The sequence below is a fragment of the Vanessa tameamea genome, chromosome 18 (assembly GCF_037043105.1).
Source record: "Vanessa tameamea isolate UH-Manoa-2023 chromosome 18, ilVanTame1 primary haplotype, whole genome shotgun sequence".
Lineage (NCBI taxonomy): Eukaryota > Metazoa > Arthropoda > Insecta > Lepidoptera > Nymphalidae > Vanessa > Vanessa tameamea.
In genome coordinates this window covers 2,990,488-3,004,866 of record NC_087326.1, presented here as the reverse complement: position 1 = coordinate 3,004,866, position 14,379 = coordinate 2,990,488, and the positions used below count along the sequence as shown (strand labels likewise).

The 14,379-nt window shown below is 30.8% G+C and overlaps 2 protein-coding genes across 2 annotated transcripts in view; one reads left to right on the top strand and one right to left on the bottom strand.

The window, feature by feature from the left end:
* Positions 1-6,646, bottom strand: part of LOC113400205 (uncharacterized) — a 35,957-nt gene extending 29,311 nt beyond the window's left edge. The window contains exons 1-2 of the mRNA XM_026639692.2: positions 6,374-6,646; positions 3,620-4,019 (exon numbers count right to left, since the gene is read on the bottom strand). Of these exons, the coding sequence (XP_026495477.1) occupies positions 3,620-3,750 (131 nt within the window). The 5' untranslated portion in view covers positions 3,751-4,019; positions 6,374-6,646. The remainder of the gene's footprint in view (positions 1-3,619; positions 4,020-6,373) is intronic.
* The window catches only part of LOC113400204 (probable beta-hexosaminidase fdl), a 90,863-nt gene that overhangs the window by 72,298 nt on the left and 4,186 nt on the right, over positions 1-14,379 (top strand). The window contains exon 3 of the mRNA XM_026639691.2: positions 14,170-14,367. Within this exon, the coding sequence (XP_026495476.1) occupies positions 14,192-14,367 (176 nt within the window). The 5' untranslated portion in view covers positions 14,170-14,191. The remainder of the gene's footprint in view (positions 1-14,169; positions 14,368-14,379) is intronic.

Here is a 14,379-nt window from a genome sequence, read left to right as displayed (position 1 = left end):
GTTACTTTATTTAGATGCTTTCCTCTTTTGGTTTAGAAATATTTTATTTAAATTGATATAAATGTCAATTTCATTAATACCAATTTTTATATTTATAATAATTTCATTAGCAATATTGAATATTATGATTAGGTAACTAAGGGGTGACGGCCCTCGAGACGTGCTTTACCTAGGCGGTCTCTACAACCCCTCTATGACTGTAACAGATCAGAATATATATAAATCAATTAAACAGTACGTTCATTACTAAGTTCTTTGTAACCGATTTTATAAGTAGATTTTTTTTTTTTTTGGTATCGTAAATATATAATTTTTATTTTACAAGACTTTCGACATTTATTATTTAATTTCAAAACATATGTACATTTACGTCCAGCTGTAGTTTACAATATTTCAGACTGTTATTTTGCCTTATTTGTTGTTTTGTTCGGCCTCGTTTGTTGTTGTATTTGTTATTTTATACATGTACTATTTTTATAATATACTATCTACGCGTACCGAATTCGTTCGGGCAACAGTCATCCATAGTTAACTGCCATGAACACCTATGCTTACGCTATGAAGTGCATGATTCATATTACAGCTTTCAAGATTCAGTAACGCAATGGCTCTGCGTTTATAGTCAGTCAGCACAAACGAATTTATAAATACAGATAGATGGTTTAATGCAATTAGACCCAGTATACAAGAAAACCCATCGTTGCTAAATTTATTCAAAATCTTGTATTCAGACCGTTAAAAAGAAGTGTATTCAGACGTGAAATGACGTCGTTATATAAGCTTTACATAGTATTTAAAGGCTTATCGAACTCACGGTGACAAATAGCGATTTACGTGATCGATGAGAATATATTATCCACTTCAAGGAGGTAGAATACCAAAGCTACCTTACGGATAATATAAAGTCAAGCGTATCTGTTTTTTCGGCAGAAACGTAAGTTAAAATCTCCGAAACAAAATTTCGATTCTTTTGTACTTTTGTATTAATTTCCTTATTTCCTAATTTTTATCTTTTGTGCCCAAAACTTTATATACAAATTAAACTCCTACATTATCCACAGAAACGACAGCGCAGTTAGTCCCAACTGCGGCCACAATTCTCCTTACCGTAGTGTAATTTTTAAAGACTCTTATTAGCAGAGTTTTCTTTGCAGGAGCCCGTTTTATCCAAGCATTATTATTATGAATAAATTGTGATATACCTACGTATATTGAAAACAATATTCTGCATAACTTTTAAATCTATAAAAAATAATAATTATATGTTTTGTTATTATATAACATAGTTTATTGTAATTTATAGGGTGATGTTTTATAATAAGCTCGTTGTCGTTATGGTTATTATAAAATAATAAATGATTAATATGAAAAACATATTTACGTTATTTTATAGAAATAAGCATATATTTATGACAGTTTTACACACTACGTATATGTATTAACGTCTTAAACGGGAGTTCGATATATTTAAATTTGTAAATAATGCAACCGAGCGATTCTTTATATATCTACTTGTTAAACTGTAAAGCAACCGAATAGCTTTTCGCTGTAAGAGATCGTTACCCTAAAAATGTTTTAGTATAAAATACACCGATACTTTTCCGCGTGAAGTCGTTCAGGTTGCGATTTTATAGATAGTCTATTCAACACAGTCGTCTAGAAAATCCTAGACGCAATCTAGTATCGTATTCACAAAGAGCTTATATTTTAGTTGTCCTTTAAAACCCTCCATCATTTGATATTCATCTGAATCGAAAGGTCACGAAGTTAAGCGGCTAATAATGGAACGTCTTAACCTTTTCACCTTTTTAGGAACTCTCGCGGGGAGATGCTTATCTTATTGAGCACTTTGCTCGTGAAAAATGTGTTCCTACGCTCGATATTTATACAGGTTAGAATGAAAAATAGGAATTCGATGACTTGGTCGAAAACAATGAAAAAAATGATAAAAAAGAAATCTTTATTTGTAATATTTTTCATTGTATTATATCTGTTCAATTTAATGGTAATGAAATGAAAACAAACTAATTTCATTTCCGCAAATTTATGAATTGAAAAACTTCAAATAAGTTAATATATTTTTTAAGATCTTGGAAAGGTTAAAGAATTGTTTTTTTTTTGTAAATCTTCCAGATAAATTTCTTATTAGATTTTTGATAGTATACTCACTGATTATTAATAAATTCCGTTTCACTTAAGTTATTTACCGAAGATTACTCGTCACGTTTCGGGAAGATTGTTATTCAAATCACCAATTGAACTTTACATATTATAATAAAATCATTCGTTTAGTTCAATTCAGTTCATTAAATTGAATCAAATTTTAAAATCTATATAGCAGCAAAAAAAATGTAGAGTCAATTGTATGGAGATATTTCATTAAAAAATTAGAATTATTCCTCTATAGAACAAATATTGTATTAGTAACCAAATTATGCCAATTAAAACTTCTGAATAATTTCGAACATTCGCGTTAGGCGATGTAGATTTATTTACCTTGACTGTTCTCACGTGTCAAGTTATACCAGTATCATAGTCCTACAGCAATAACTTTGTAACTGTTGGAATCTCTGCAGTCAAACTTTGACAAGCATAATTGTTTTCATGTTTTCAGTTACGTGAATTCTCGTTTATTACTTGACAAACATTACCTAATAATTTAGTTAATTTTAACAACAGGGCTAATTGGACATTTTCATTGAATCAATAATATTTTTACTGTATAAGAAATATTTTAACACAAGGATTTTTTCAAATAGCCGTGCCCGATCCCGAACTTAGTAATCGCGAGAAATATTCAAAAGAATCTCGGACTTATAAAACAAAAATATATAAGACTAAATCTGCATAATTATTTTTCATATCTGGAATTGTACACATTTGCAATATAACACTATCTGACAGTGTCACTCAAAGGATCACCAGAAATTTCAGGTGGAAATAATACGATAGATTGCTATACATTTGCAAATGTATTAAGAACACATATATTTTTACGATTTGACAAGAGAACTATTTATCTATGAAAATCTTGTTGCGAATGTATAAAGTTCATTAAATATATCTAAAAATAAATAGAAAAGTCTTGTTTATATTTCCAAGAGGTCAAGTCGTGCCTCACTTTCATAAACTTTTATATTCGTGTCGTCTATGCAATAACTTAGTTACTGCTGACTTATGACTTTACGACTATTTTACAGGCATACATCGCCAGTTCAGTTTTAATTTCGTTCTAAACATGTCCTCAATTTATTTATTTTCTAATTTCAAAGTAGGTTAATACGAAGTTATACGGAATATGTTGGTTGCGTTATAGGCGGATCATCGTCGGGGCCGTTGAAGCCGTTAGTGGGATCCTCATACGAAAAATATCGTACGTTTCAGTTACTTGCATATTGGATATTTCTTTTGTAAAGACTTTTGTGGAATTCGCTACAAAGAATATTATAAAAACCTTTACAGAAAACTTTGCCATTTATAAAACTCTTCTCGAAACTCACTTCTTATGAAAGTTTATTTATTGTAAATCAGTCTAAATCTTCGTCTTGATTTTTTGTTTATTTGTCAAGGCTTACAGTAAAGCATTTTGTTTTATGATTACATTATGTAAAAGACTAACCTTACAAAAAATATATTGACGGTATAATGTGTCGCCTCAGAGGTCTGTGCGACGTCAGGTCGGGTGTGGTTGTAGTAATGTTTAGCGTGGGATACGGCCGCCACTGCGGCTATTCGCTGTGAGCTGCCCATAGCCCAGCCGAGGGGGCTGCGCTGTGCGCTTGCTGCACCCGCGCTCGCCACCGCCCACCAGCCGCACCAGCAGCGCCTACGAGCCACAACCAAACAACGCGGCGCCGCCTGCGCGACTGCCGCGACTATCAAACGCGTTCCTTTTCAATATTTCGTTATATTTTTAATTTCCAACTACTTCAAAAGCTCTTCAACATTATTCCAGCCTGAATTCAATTTCGCCCGTATCAGCTGGGATTTGAAATCGAAGTTATGACCGCGAGGCACATCTGTAACAAGAAAAATACAGTCATCAAATAAAATCGATATTATTTTGAAATTATTTCAAAATGGACATTCGAATTATGATTCACAAATTATTTTTCACAAATTAGATCCGAAAGCATTTCGTTTCTTGATGAATTAAGCATATTTCAATGTTGAGAGGCGCGTGATCAAACTGTGAAGCGCGTTAGAACTTCTTCAGCGTTTAAAAGAACAACAATAATTCTAATTAAATGGCTTCATTCAAATTCTGCTCTGTTCGCAAATGCTACATGAATACATTTCTCGAATGTCGCTGACGCTCGGGAATCGACTTTGCAATTTAGCTCGACCATTATTAATGATTCGGTAACTAGTCTTTCTTCTCTTGTATTAAAGACGTTGCTATTATCAACCAATCGGCGATTCTTGAATCGGTAGAAATTTAATCCATGCAAACCGTACTACATACACTAGTAAACTATTTAAATGGAAAAAACGAAGATTAACAATATTAGATTTAAAATTACCATGGTTATTTTTATTACTACAAGTACATATTTAAAACGGCATATTTACCATGTTTTTTATTTGTCGATATTATCGATATTTTCGATATTCAAGATATTCTCTTGAACAAGACATTCGTAGATAATGTCGAAATATCGAGCTCCACCAAATAAAAATAAAAAATATGGTAAATATCCCGTTTTAAATACTTGTAGTAATAACAATATTATTAATATTGTAGCTTAATTAAAAAACATAAGTAGTCTTAATTATCATAATATAATATTATTTTTATTATTTCTAGATTTCCTATCGTAATAATTACTTTACATCGAAATTACAAATAATTATATTCCAAATTTCATATTGTAATTTTCTTAATACTTATATATAAATATACATAACATATTAATATTATAACGGGTAAATGAAATTGAAACAATTAATAATATGTATTTATTTAGGTCTATTCATCATTGTAATCTAAGATCGTCAGTTATAGTTGTTTTGCAAAGGGTAGGTATTTACATAAACCCTAAGAGTAATTGATAATAATCATTTTAATGCATTTATGGCAATTTTTCGCAAGCATTACGCTGACATATATATATATATGACATATTTTGAACTATATGTGACAAAAGTTATACGCGGTCTTAATCTTGCTGGGTACATTCATCTGTAATATTTTTGATGTATATTATGTAATGTTATAATCTATGTAAAATTTTTAAACAACGTATGTCGACAAGCTTTAAGTAGGTAAATGTTAAATCAAATTCAAAATACCTACTTCATTCAAATAGAATCTTACGAGAATTTCTGAATCGTCATTTTGGAGGATTTAACTAATTGTAAAGTTACCGATCCGTAATCTAGTTTCTACTGGGGATAACTTACAAGAAACTATGTAGTTATGCTTATCAAAATTTATTTATCGTCAATTTGTATTTATTCAAAATGTAAATAAATTAAAAAGTGAAAATGTTATTTGTTGAATTATTTTTTAACATTCTGTTGCTGATACATATAATCACATAAAACTGAAGAGTTTGTTTGATTGAAATCGCTTATCACTTATTATACCTACAAGTTATATTAGAAAAATAATTTTACGTTAGACAGCTCATTTATTGACAAAGGCTATAAACTATAACACCATTCGACGAGCCACGGAATCGGGATAACCACGGGCAGTAAAGTTTAACGCGAGTAAAACCGTGGGGAGCAGGTAGTTCATTCTAAATTCAATTGCATCATTATACACACACACGCACGCACAGTATACACAATAAATAATAGCTTGTAAAACTTCATTAATCGGCATAATTATAATAAAACTTCATAGTTTTAGTACTCATGTACTTCTTTTGTAAATATCTAAACTTTATTAGACCCGCTTTAATCAGTCTGTGTCTTATAAGACAGATATTAGAATGAACATTTTATTCCTAAAGACTTTATTGTGAGGATTTCACTCCTCAAACGACATTTAGAATTCGTTTGTGAATATTTTAACGGGTATAATGGTCACGAGCTGCAAAACGACGTTGTAGAATACATTTAGCAAAGAATTTTATTAATTTACGAAAGCTAATGTAATTACGGTTATGAAATACTTTATAAATTATGTATAATATTTTTTTTTACTCAAAAGTTCGTTGAATCGTTTATTTTTTAAAATTTTTAAATTAATGATGCGTCATTTTTATAATGTATTAGTTATTGAATAAAAAACTTGTATCATAAAAAATATTTGAATAAAATACTTTAAAACTATTGACTAGGTTTTAAACCTTAGGCGAAATTTTATGTTTTATTATCAATAGGATTTTAAATATTTAATTATGAAATATATCAAATTTAGTACCTGCGAAAAGCATTCATTCACATATACGTTAAATTCGTCGAAACTTGTACCATTTATTTTAAATAAAAAGTATATCTCGTAATAATCAATGTTACCATAGTAAAAATAGTTCACAACGCGTTCGCGACAAACTTTCGGCGGGTAACACGCACGCGTCCCGCTCCTTCAACACGCGAAAAACGAGTGACGCTCACCAAGTCCGAAGTCGCCACCCTCACCCCCAACTTCCAAACGTGGCTCCAACGTCTGCCAACGTTCGTTCAGCAAATACAGATATACCCTTGAAAAGGGAACTAGCTTTTATAAACTTTATTTCCGGATCGGAGTGCCGAAATTTAATAACTTCGGGTACGGATAATTCCGAAAATGGATGATTACAAAAACTGAGACTGCGCGTCTGTGGCTGTGGACTATCGCTTTATTTGATATTAAAAACTTTTATATGAACGTCGAAAGTGCCCAGTTTCGTATAGTTTCGTGAAACTAAATAATTCACTAAAGTGAGAGTTTAATATCTGGAATTTATAATGCCACCAAGTTAAGTAATGGATTATGGTCATAGAATATCATAAAAATGCTATTTAAATTAAAAGCTTAGTGACACAAATCACACATCAAAACAAACTTAAAATCCATTGTCCTATATAGTCAGCATAAACAATTGTTTTTTTTTTTATTTAGTGTATTTCTAGTTCTTGTTAATTATATTTGACACTTTTCATTTCAAATTATGTTCTTGTTGGTAGCTTTTTTTTATTAAATTTATAACGTCTTCGGAAGATTATTATTATGATCATGGTGCATTATAAAGTGTCAAAACAGAAAATTTCTTAAATCAAGTAATTAGTTGCGGTATACAAGGCGCGATCTTGTGGGTTATTAGTCTTATTTTCCAGACAAAACAAACTGAAAGAGATTTATGTACACATTAATATGGAATAGCTAACATATACTTAATACATACAATATGTAAAAACTATATATTACTTTTATACATTAGTAAATATTTTCAAATGATAAAATACTACTATTATTGAACAATTATTTTAAACAAATTCGAATTCATTATTATTCTGGAAAAATCTATATAAACTTTTTTAATGTTTTCATAAGGATATTATAACTATATTGCTACAGCATATTTTGCCATAAGACCCACGTAACCTAATAATAAAATACTGAGCGACATCAGGATGTCGCTCAGTTGAGATTGAGAGTTGAGATTATACTACATTGTTGTAACAGGTTACAACAATGTAGTATAATCTCAACTAATGCAACAATATTATTTAAAAGATTATATGCAGTTCTAGTAACTAGTTGTCCCGACTTCCCGGTCGCAGCGCTACCTACTAAGACCAACCTATACCGTCCTTGACTCTACTCAAACACAAAAAACGTTTATCAAAATCGTTCCAGCCATTTGGATGGAACTTAGAGAATGTAAGTTCAACTTAGTGAATGTATGTTTAATAACAAACATACATGAAGATATTGTAATCATTGCTTATTAGAAACACTTTTTATTTAATATATTGTCAATAATTCTGATTCATCGCTTTGTACATTTTAATGCACAATGCATTATTTTAATATTGCAATAACTTCTCATGGAGATAAGAGATATGTATATAATAAACGATTTACACATCTACTCAGTAATATTAATTACGAAATTGTATTTAAAAGGGATTGGTGACATTGTATATTAAATACTAGTAAGCTAGCCGTTATATACCAAGGCGAAAATATAATTCCTGCAACAGTATAGTACAAAATATAACTCAAGATGAAAGTATTAAAACTATTATATATGTATGAACATTTTATCTCACTTAAATAACACTATATTTTTATAAATATAAAGCAAGTAAAATACATAGAATTCAATTAATATATAATAATATCTAATTTTATCTTTATTATTTATAAATAAGTACCTGAATTAAATTCATAAAATTCGTATCTATATAAATATTTTATATTATACTACGTCTAATGTAATTACTTAGTAACCTATCACTGAAGACGAACATGCTTAAAACTAAAAATAAAATCGTACATGAATGTACGATTGATCAAATATTTGCACAAATTGGTTTAAGTTTTGACTCTTGGCCGCCAGCTTTTGAAGTTTGTTGTCACTCCGCCCGTGGCCGTTCCCCACGCCGCAAGGTACGTACGTACTCTTTAATAGTCGATAAGCACGCGATTTCCAACCTTATTCCAAGGCTGTTTGAAGGCTAGTATTACTTGTGTTCACTAATCTAATTTTAAACGATTTACCCTATAGTGTAATTTCATGTTTATTTTTGTGTGACAGAAGGTTTATTTTATAGCGAGCATTATTGTTACGCGAATAATTGTATATTATTGAACTTTGGCAAAAGTTCTCGCTATCATTACAAGTGCCAAAATGTGCATCAATTGATAGTTTTTTTTTTCACGTGAAATTGTGACACATCGAAAGGTATTTTATCATCGCCCTTTTCATTTTATTTTTTTTTATTTACATGATTTTATACGAATACTGAAATTTTATCATCATATATAAATATTATATATATTAGGTACGCGTGTTATTACATACATATTTTATTTTTTTAAATTGCACTTGAATTATTGTACTGCATTTGAATTTAATTTTATATAATATAGGTAGTGTTCATAAACATGCGGCTAAAAATAAAATAATTTAGCCGACAAGGAAAATAAATTATTGATATAGTCTAATAATTATCTAACTATCTTATTTGGTAGACTTTAATTAAATCCTAGCTTCAAAATGTAATCAAAATGATTCCTACTTAAATATATGTTAAACTTTTTTGTTTATCTACAGTAGATAATTCCGAGGTACTATAATTGTTATAGGTACTGCTATAGAATTGATTATAGAACATGTATATATTAAACATATAAATTAAATATTTATTATCAATAATAATGTTAGACACCTATAGTTTTTGAATCAAATGACGTGGTCTAGAATTAACAGAGACAGTCATTATTAATATTATAATTTTTTTAGGCGTGCGCATTTTAAACAATATATTACCTTTATGAACTTTATAAAGGAAGTTTTTTTTTACTAAACCGTAATTCACACGAGATATCTCGCAATTATTTTAAGTTTCCTTCCAACGTAATGTCATACTATTTCTCAAGATTGCCAGTTTTTTTCCCGCCATTGTGAGGGCTCCGAACTCATTTATTTGACGAGTGACATCATATTCTGACATTTTCTTGTCTCGAATTGGGTCTTTCAACGACTTTCACGTTAGAATTGGGCCTAAAAAAGTAACAATGGCCACTTATTACCTTATTAGATGGAATATAATTGAATGTATGAAATATTGTTGTAGATTTGATTTGAGTAAAAACGGCCTACCAGAATGTTCTTTTTATTTTCAGTTGAATCCATAGACTAAAAATTTATTACAGATAATATATAAAACAGAAAATATAAAATAATTTAAAATCTTTTAATACATCTAATCTTAATCAATTCGTTTAGTGACGTTACAATCTTAATGATTTTCCACACGCGCGGCATCTTCTTTAAGTAGGTCATCGGGACGGAAGGTCATATTGACTAATTATTTAGGTATAGGTTTCGTGGAAACAATCGTTACTTCTTTAATGTATCAAATATTTGCTCTAATGAAAGCTACATTGGATCAAATATTTATACATTGAAACTTGTTCTTTGTTTATATTCCAATAGAGATACCGATCTGAAGAAATGTCTTACAATCTACAGTTTAAAAAAACAAATGCAAGAATAAGAAAGATGCATTGATCGCAGCTTTATACGAGTGTGGAATGTTTGCAACAATACAGCATCGATACAGAAATTTCAATCCCCATGTAGTATTGTGAGTTTTCCATTCATCTAGTGAAGACTACATGCCGTATGTAATATCAATAGTTTGAATAGAGCTGGCCTTCGATTTGATTATTTTAAAAAAAACATTTCGAATCGATAACATTCGAATTAATTGGGTACATATATATACATTATTCGCGTGTGAAGTATATGTTATATACACATTAACACAACTTCTAAAATAAACTGAAACTCTTTATCAATAATGCCATTTCTTTTCTCTCAGGTTTAGGTATTTGTGTACTTGTGTCTAACGAGTCACAACTTATATTTTATTTATTCTGCTTGATGGTAGGGTTTTGTGCAAGCCCGTCTGGGTAGGTTTCACTCCCTCGTCATTTATAATACCGCCTAACAGCTATACTTAGTATCGTTGTGTTTCGGCTTGAAGGGTGAGTGAGCCAGTAACTACAGTGACTTCTGACAGCGCCTCTATCTATGGGTGGTGGTGACCACTTACAGTCAGGTGTCTCATTTGTCCACCTAAATCATAAAACAATATATATTTTATGAGTTTTAGCTTGTATGGAAAATGAAATAATAAACTCTAACAAAAGATGTACAATGTAGTACAATAAAAAGTTATTCGTACAATTCGATTAAAGAGTAGTATCACCTGCCAGTATAATTGAAGACGCCTGATCGATGACAATGAATTATTTAGAAGTTGGCCTACAGTCGTTCGACCATGTCTAAGAAATTTATTGCGCTTCGATGCTTATTCCCTAATCGCTATACTAGGTTAAAAACATCCATATATATTATTCATAGACTTTCTTGTATTTTTATTACGAAATTGTAGAGGGATATTAAATAGATAAAGGTAAATTTTATTCAACGTGAAACCAGTTGATATTTAAACATTCTAAAATTAATTTGTATTGACATTCTGAAGAAGAGGTCTATTAGTAAAGAGTTGTTTGAGTAACTCGTCACTATTTCAGCATTAAAAAAAATCGTCGTTGGATTACTTAAATGAAGCGCAAAAAGCAGGAATATTTTAGTTTTATAATTCTAAAATTAATGTTACTAACACTGTTGATTTATTATTTGATGTTGCAGTTAATATAGTGTCGTTTTGCGCGTAATTCTCGTAACATGTGGCATTTCTCCAGAGATAGTGGCATATGACGCGCTCACACGTCACACTGGCCACGTCATCGGTCACTTCCTTGAGTTTCATGCTATTCTGGTATTTAAATATTTTATAAGATACGATCGATTTCTAGAAAGAAGTAACCATTTGGTATTCTTAAGATAATGGACTAATTTGCCAACAATAACTGTGCAAAGATACAACTCAATCTCAGTGTAGTATTGGCAAAGGTTAATTTGTACAGCTTCAATACCTTTGGGCAGTAGCTAGACAGCCTACCTATTATAAATAAATAAAAATACAAACAATATTTTTTTTTACGTATTGGATCTGATTGGACTTTAACTATATTTTCTAGACAAGACATTTTTGTCATGTTTTCATTTTATAAAATATACTTTTAATATTTAATAACTCAAGTGATAAGAATGAGAAGCCAATTTCATATAAGTAAAAGGATTAAAGTTGATGAAAATGTAGCTTGACCCGGATAAATGTCCTCAATATTGCATTTGGGGTAGTGCACTTCATAGTTGCGAAACTTCGGTGACGCGTTCTGCATAATTTATATACTCCTAGTAACTTGCAAAAAGGAAAGACCATTGTTATCTTGAAAATTATTGAATACCTACCCGTTCCAGCTTCGCAAGGGTTCATAAGACGTTAAGGTCTACATAAAAAGTTTATATTGAGAGACTAACGTACAAATATATATTTTTTGGGTCATGGCCTTCCCTTGTGCACGCAGAACACCACACCACGCTGTCATCATGAGTGAATGAAAGGTTAAGAACGTATAGACAGACACATTGATTTTAATTTAAGAGGGCTATTCGCGCAATCTATAGGTACCTAGGAGCCAAGGAATCATTAAGGTATAAATTTAAAGAAATTAAGATATTAACTGTTGCTTCTCAATATATATTCTGTAATGTTTTGTATTTACGGAAAAATATTAATGTTTTTATGAGAAAATGTGATTCTCATAACATTGGTACAAGAAACAAACACAATCTTGTTACTCCTGTTACTCGACTGCATAGAGTCAGTTTGTGGGGCAACAGGATCCCAGAAAGCGTTCAAAATGCTTCTGTTGCCAAATTTAAAAAAATTGTTAAGGAACGCTTGTGTGCGAAAGGTTACTATACAATTAGTGAGTTTATGTTTGATAGCACACCTTGGGAATGAAACGATGGCCTCCTGGCTGTTTCTATTCATATACAATTATGTATGTAATTAATTTGACAAAAAAAAAAGGATCCGCTGAGTTTCTTTCGCCGGTTCTTCTCAGGTCAGGGTGTTCCTTTTTCCGAACCGGCGGTAGTGTTTAATTTGACCATCAATAAGTAAGTGTAATGCTTCTATGTTGAATAAAGGAATTTGAGTTTGAGTTTGAATTTATTAAGAAATGAGAAATTTTATCCTGAAAACTGATAAAAATGTCGCTTTACTTAAGAAAAAACTTAACCACAAGTAAATAAAATGAGAAATTTTATTATAGGTAACCTACCTACATATTACGTCAGCTATAAATTTTTTGTAAGCGTTGACCTTCTGATTTTACTACTAAGCTCGGGATCACGCCAAGCTGTGGAACGCGAGATATCTAAAAAAATATTAATAAATATATATATTTATTTATTTGTATACAAAATAAAAATAAATGATACTGCAAATATGCATATTGAGGTAGTTTGGACCATACTACTACTAGCAAGCACAAATATTTAGCAACCCACTTTTTAATTCTACATTTTACATTTGTACTTGGTGAAAAAAATTAAGAAACACAAAAACAAAACAAATTATCTTCATACAATTTAAAAGTTTAACAAAAGAGCACATCTCGTTGCTCAATATTTTGAATTGAGTTGTCGTTATGAAGGAATAAATGAAAATAATGAGTCGTCCCTGAAAAGAAAGTAATTATAGTAAATTGCTCCACGTCAGTACAAACTTCAGAGACAGACTTTCGGGATTCATTTGGATACTACAAAAAATATTTTCTTTTAATGTGAAATGGAAGCTATCCCGTTAAAAAAACAGGTTTTTATAATAACGAAAAATCAAAGGATTAATAGTAACACACATCGTAAAATATATCCAAAAGTAGCAATGTACAATGTACGAAACATCGTTATAATTAATTGGCCTTTCACGTTCTAAATTTAAAAAGTTTATATCACGGTTTAAAAATAGTAACGGTAAACATCAGGTTTATAAATCAAAAGGTGCAATACACAGCCGAGTGACCTAAAAGCCTCGACATCTAGGGCGCCTTTTAGCTCGTCTGTCTGCAGAAATAGACACGCCGATATCTTTTATCACCAATGCCAATTTTAGTCGTCTTTCACGAATCTTCTTGGAAAACGTTTACTATTCTGGGGAATATTTAAGGATTTCTAAATCAGCCTTTTCGTTTTGCTTATACATATTAAAATGATCGTCATCTAATTGTGTTTGAGTTATTAACAACTCAATTTCTGACTGTCTCGTCTAAAGGTTTTTGGTAGGGCCGTCAGGTGACTATATTTTTTCGTAATTATATTATTTACAAAATCATATAAATTCGAAACTGATTATTTAATAGCATTAGTATGATATCACTTATAATCGCGCCTAGGGCGATTTATGTATAAATATATAATATACATTTTATAATTAAATATTTAAGGCTTTACAGATAAAGTCGATATTAAGCGTTAGTAGGATAAGATTAATATACTTTCAACTAACGTGAATATAAATATGTATTGTGACAGTTACTACGTGAACGATAAAATAAATGTCAAATGTGTTTTATTGTTTCAGGTGAAGAACCATCAGTAGCGAGATGAAATCTTGGGGCGAAGCGCTATGGCGGAGTGCTTCTGCAAACTTCTCGCGCGTAGGTCGGCTGCGGCGAGCGCTTTTGCTTCTGGCTGCTGCGGCTTGTACCGCTGCAGCTGTTCTTTACTGGCGACAACAAACTGATGACTCTGCGCATCGACCTTTGCACTCTATGTTTGCGTGAGTATTTTT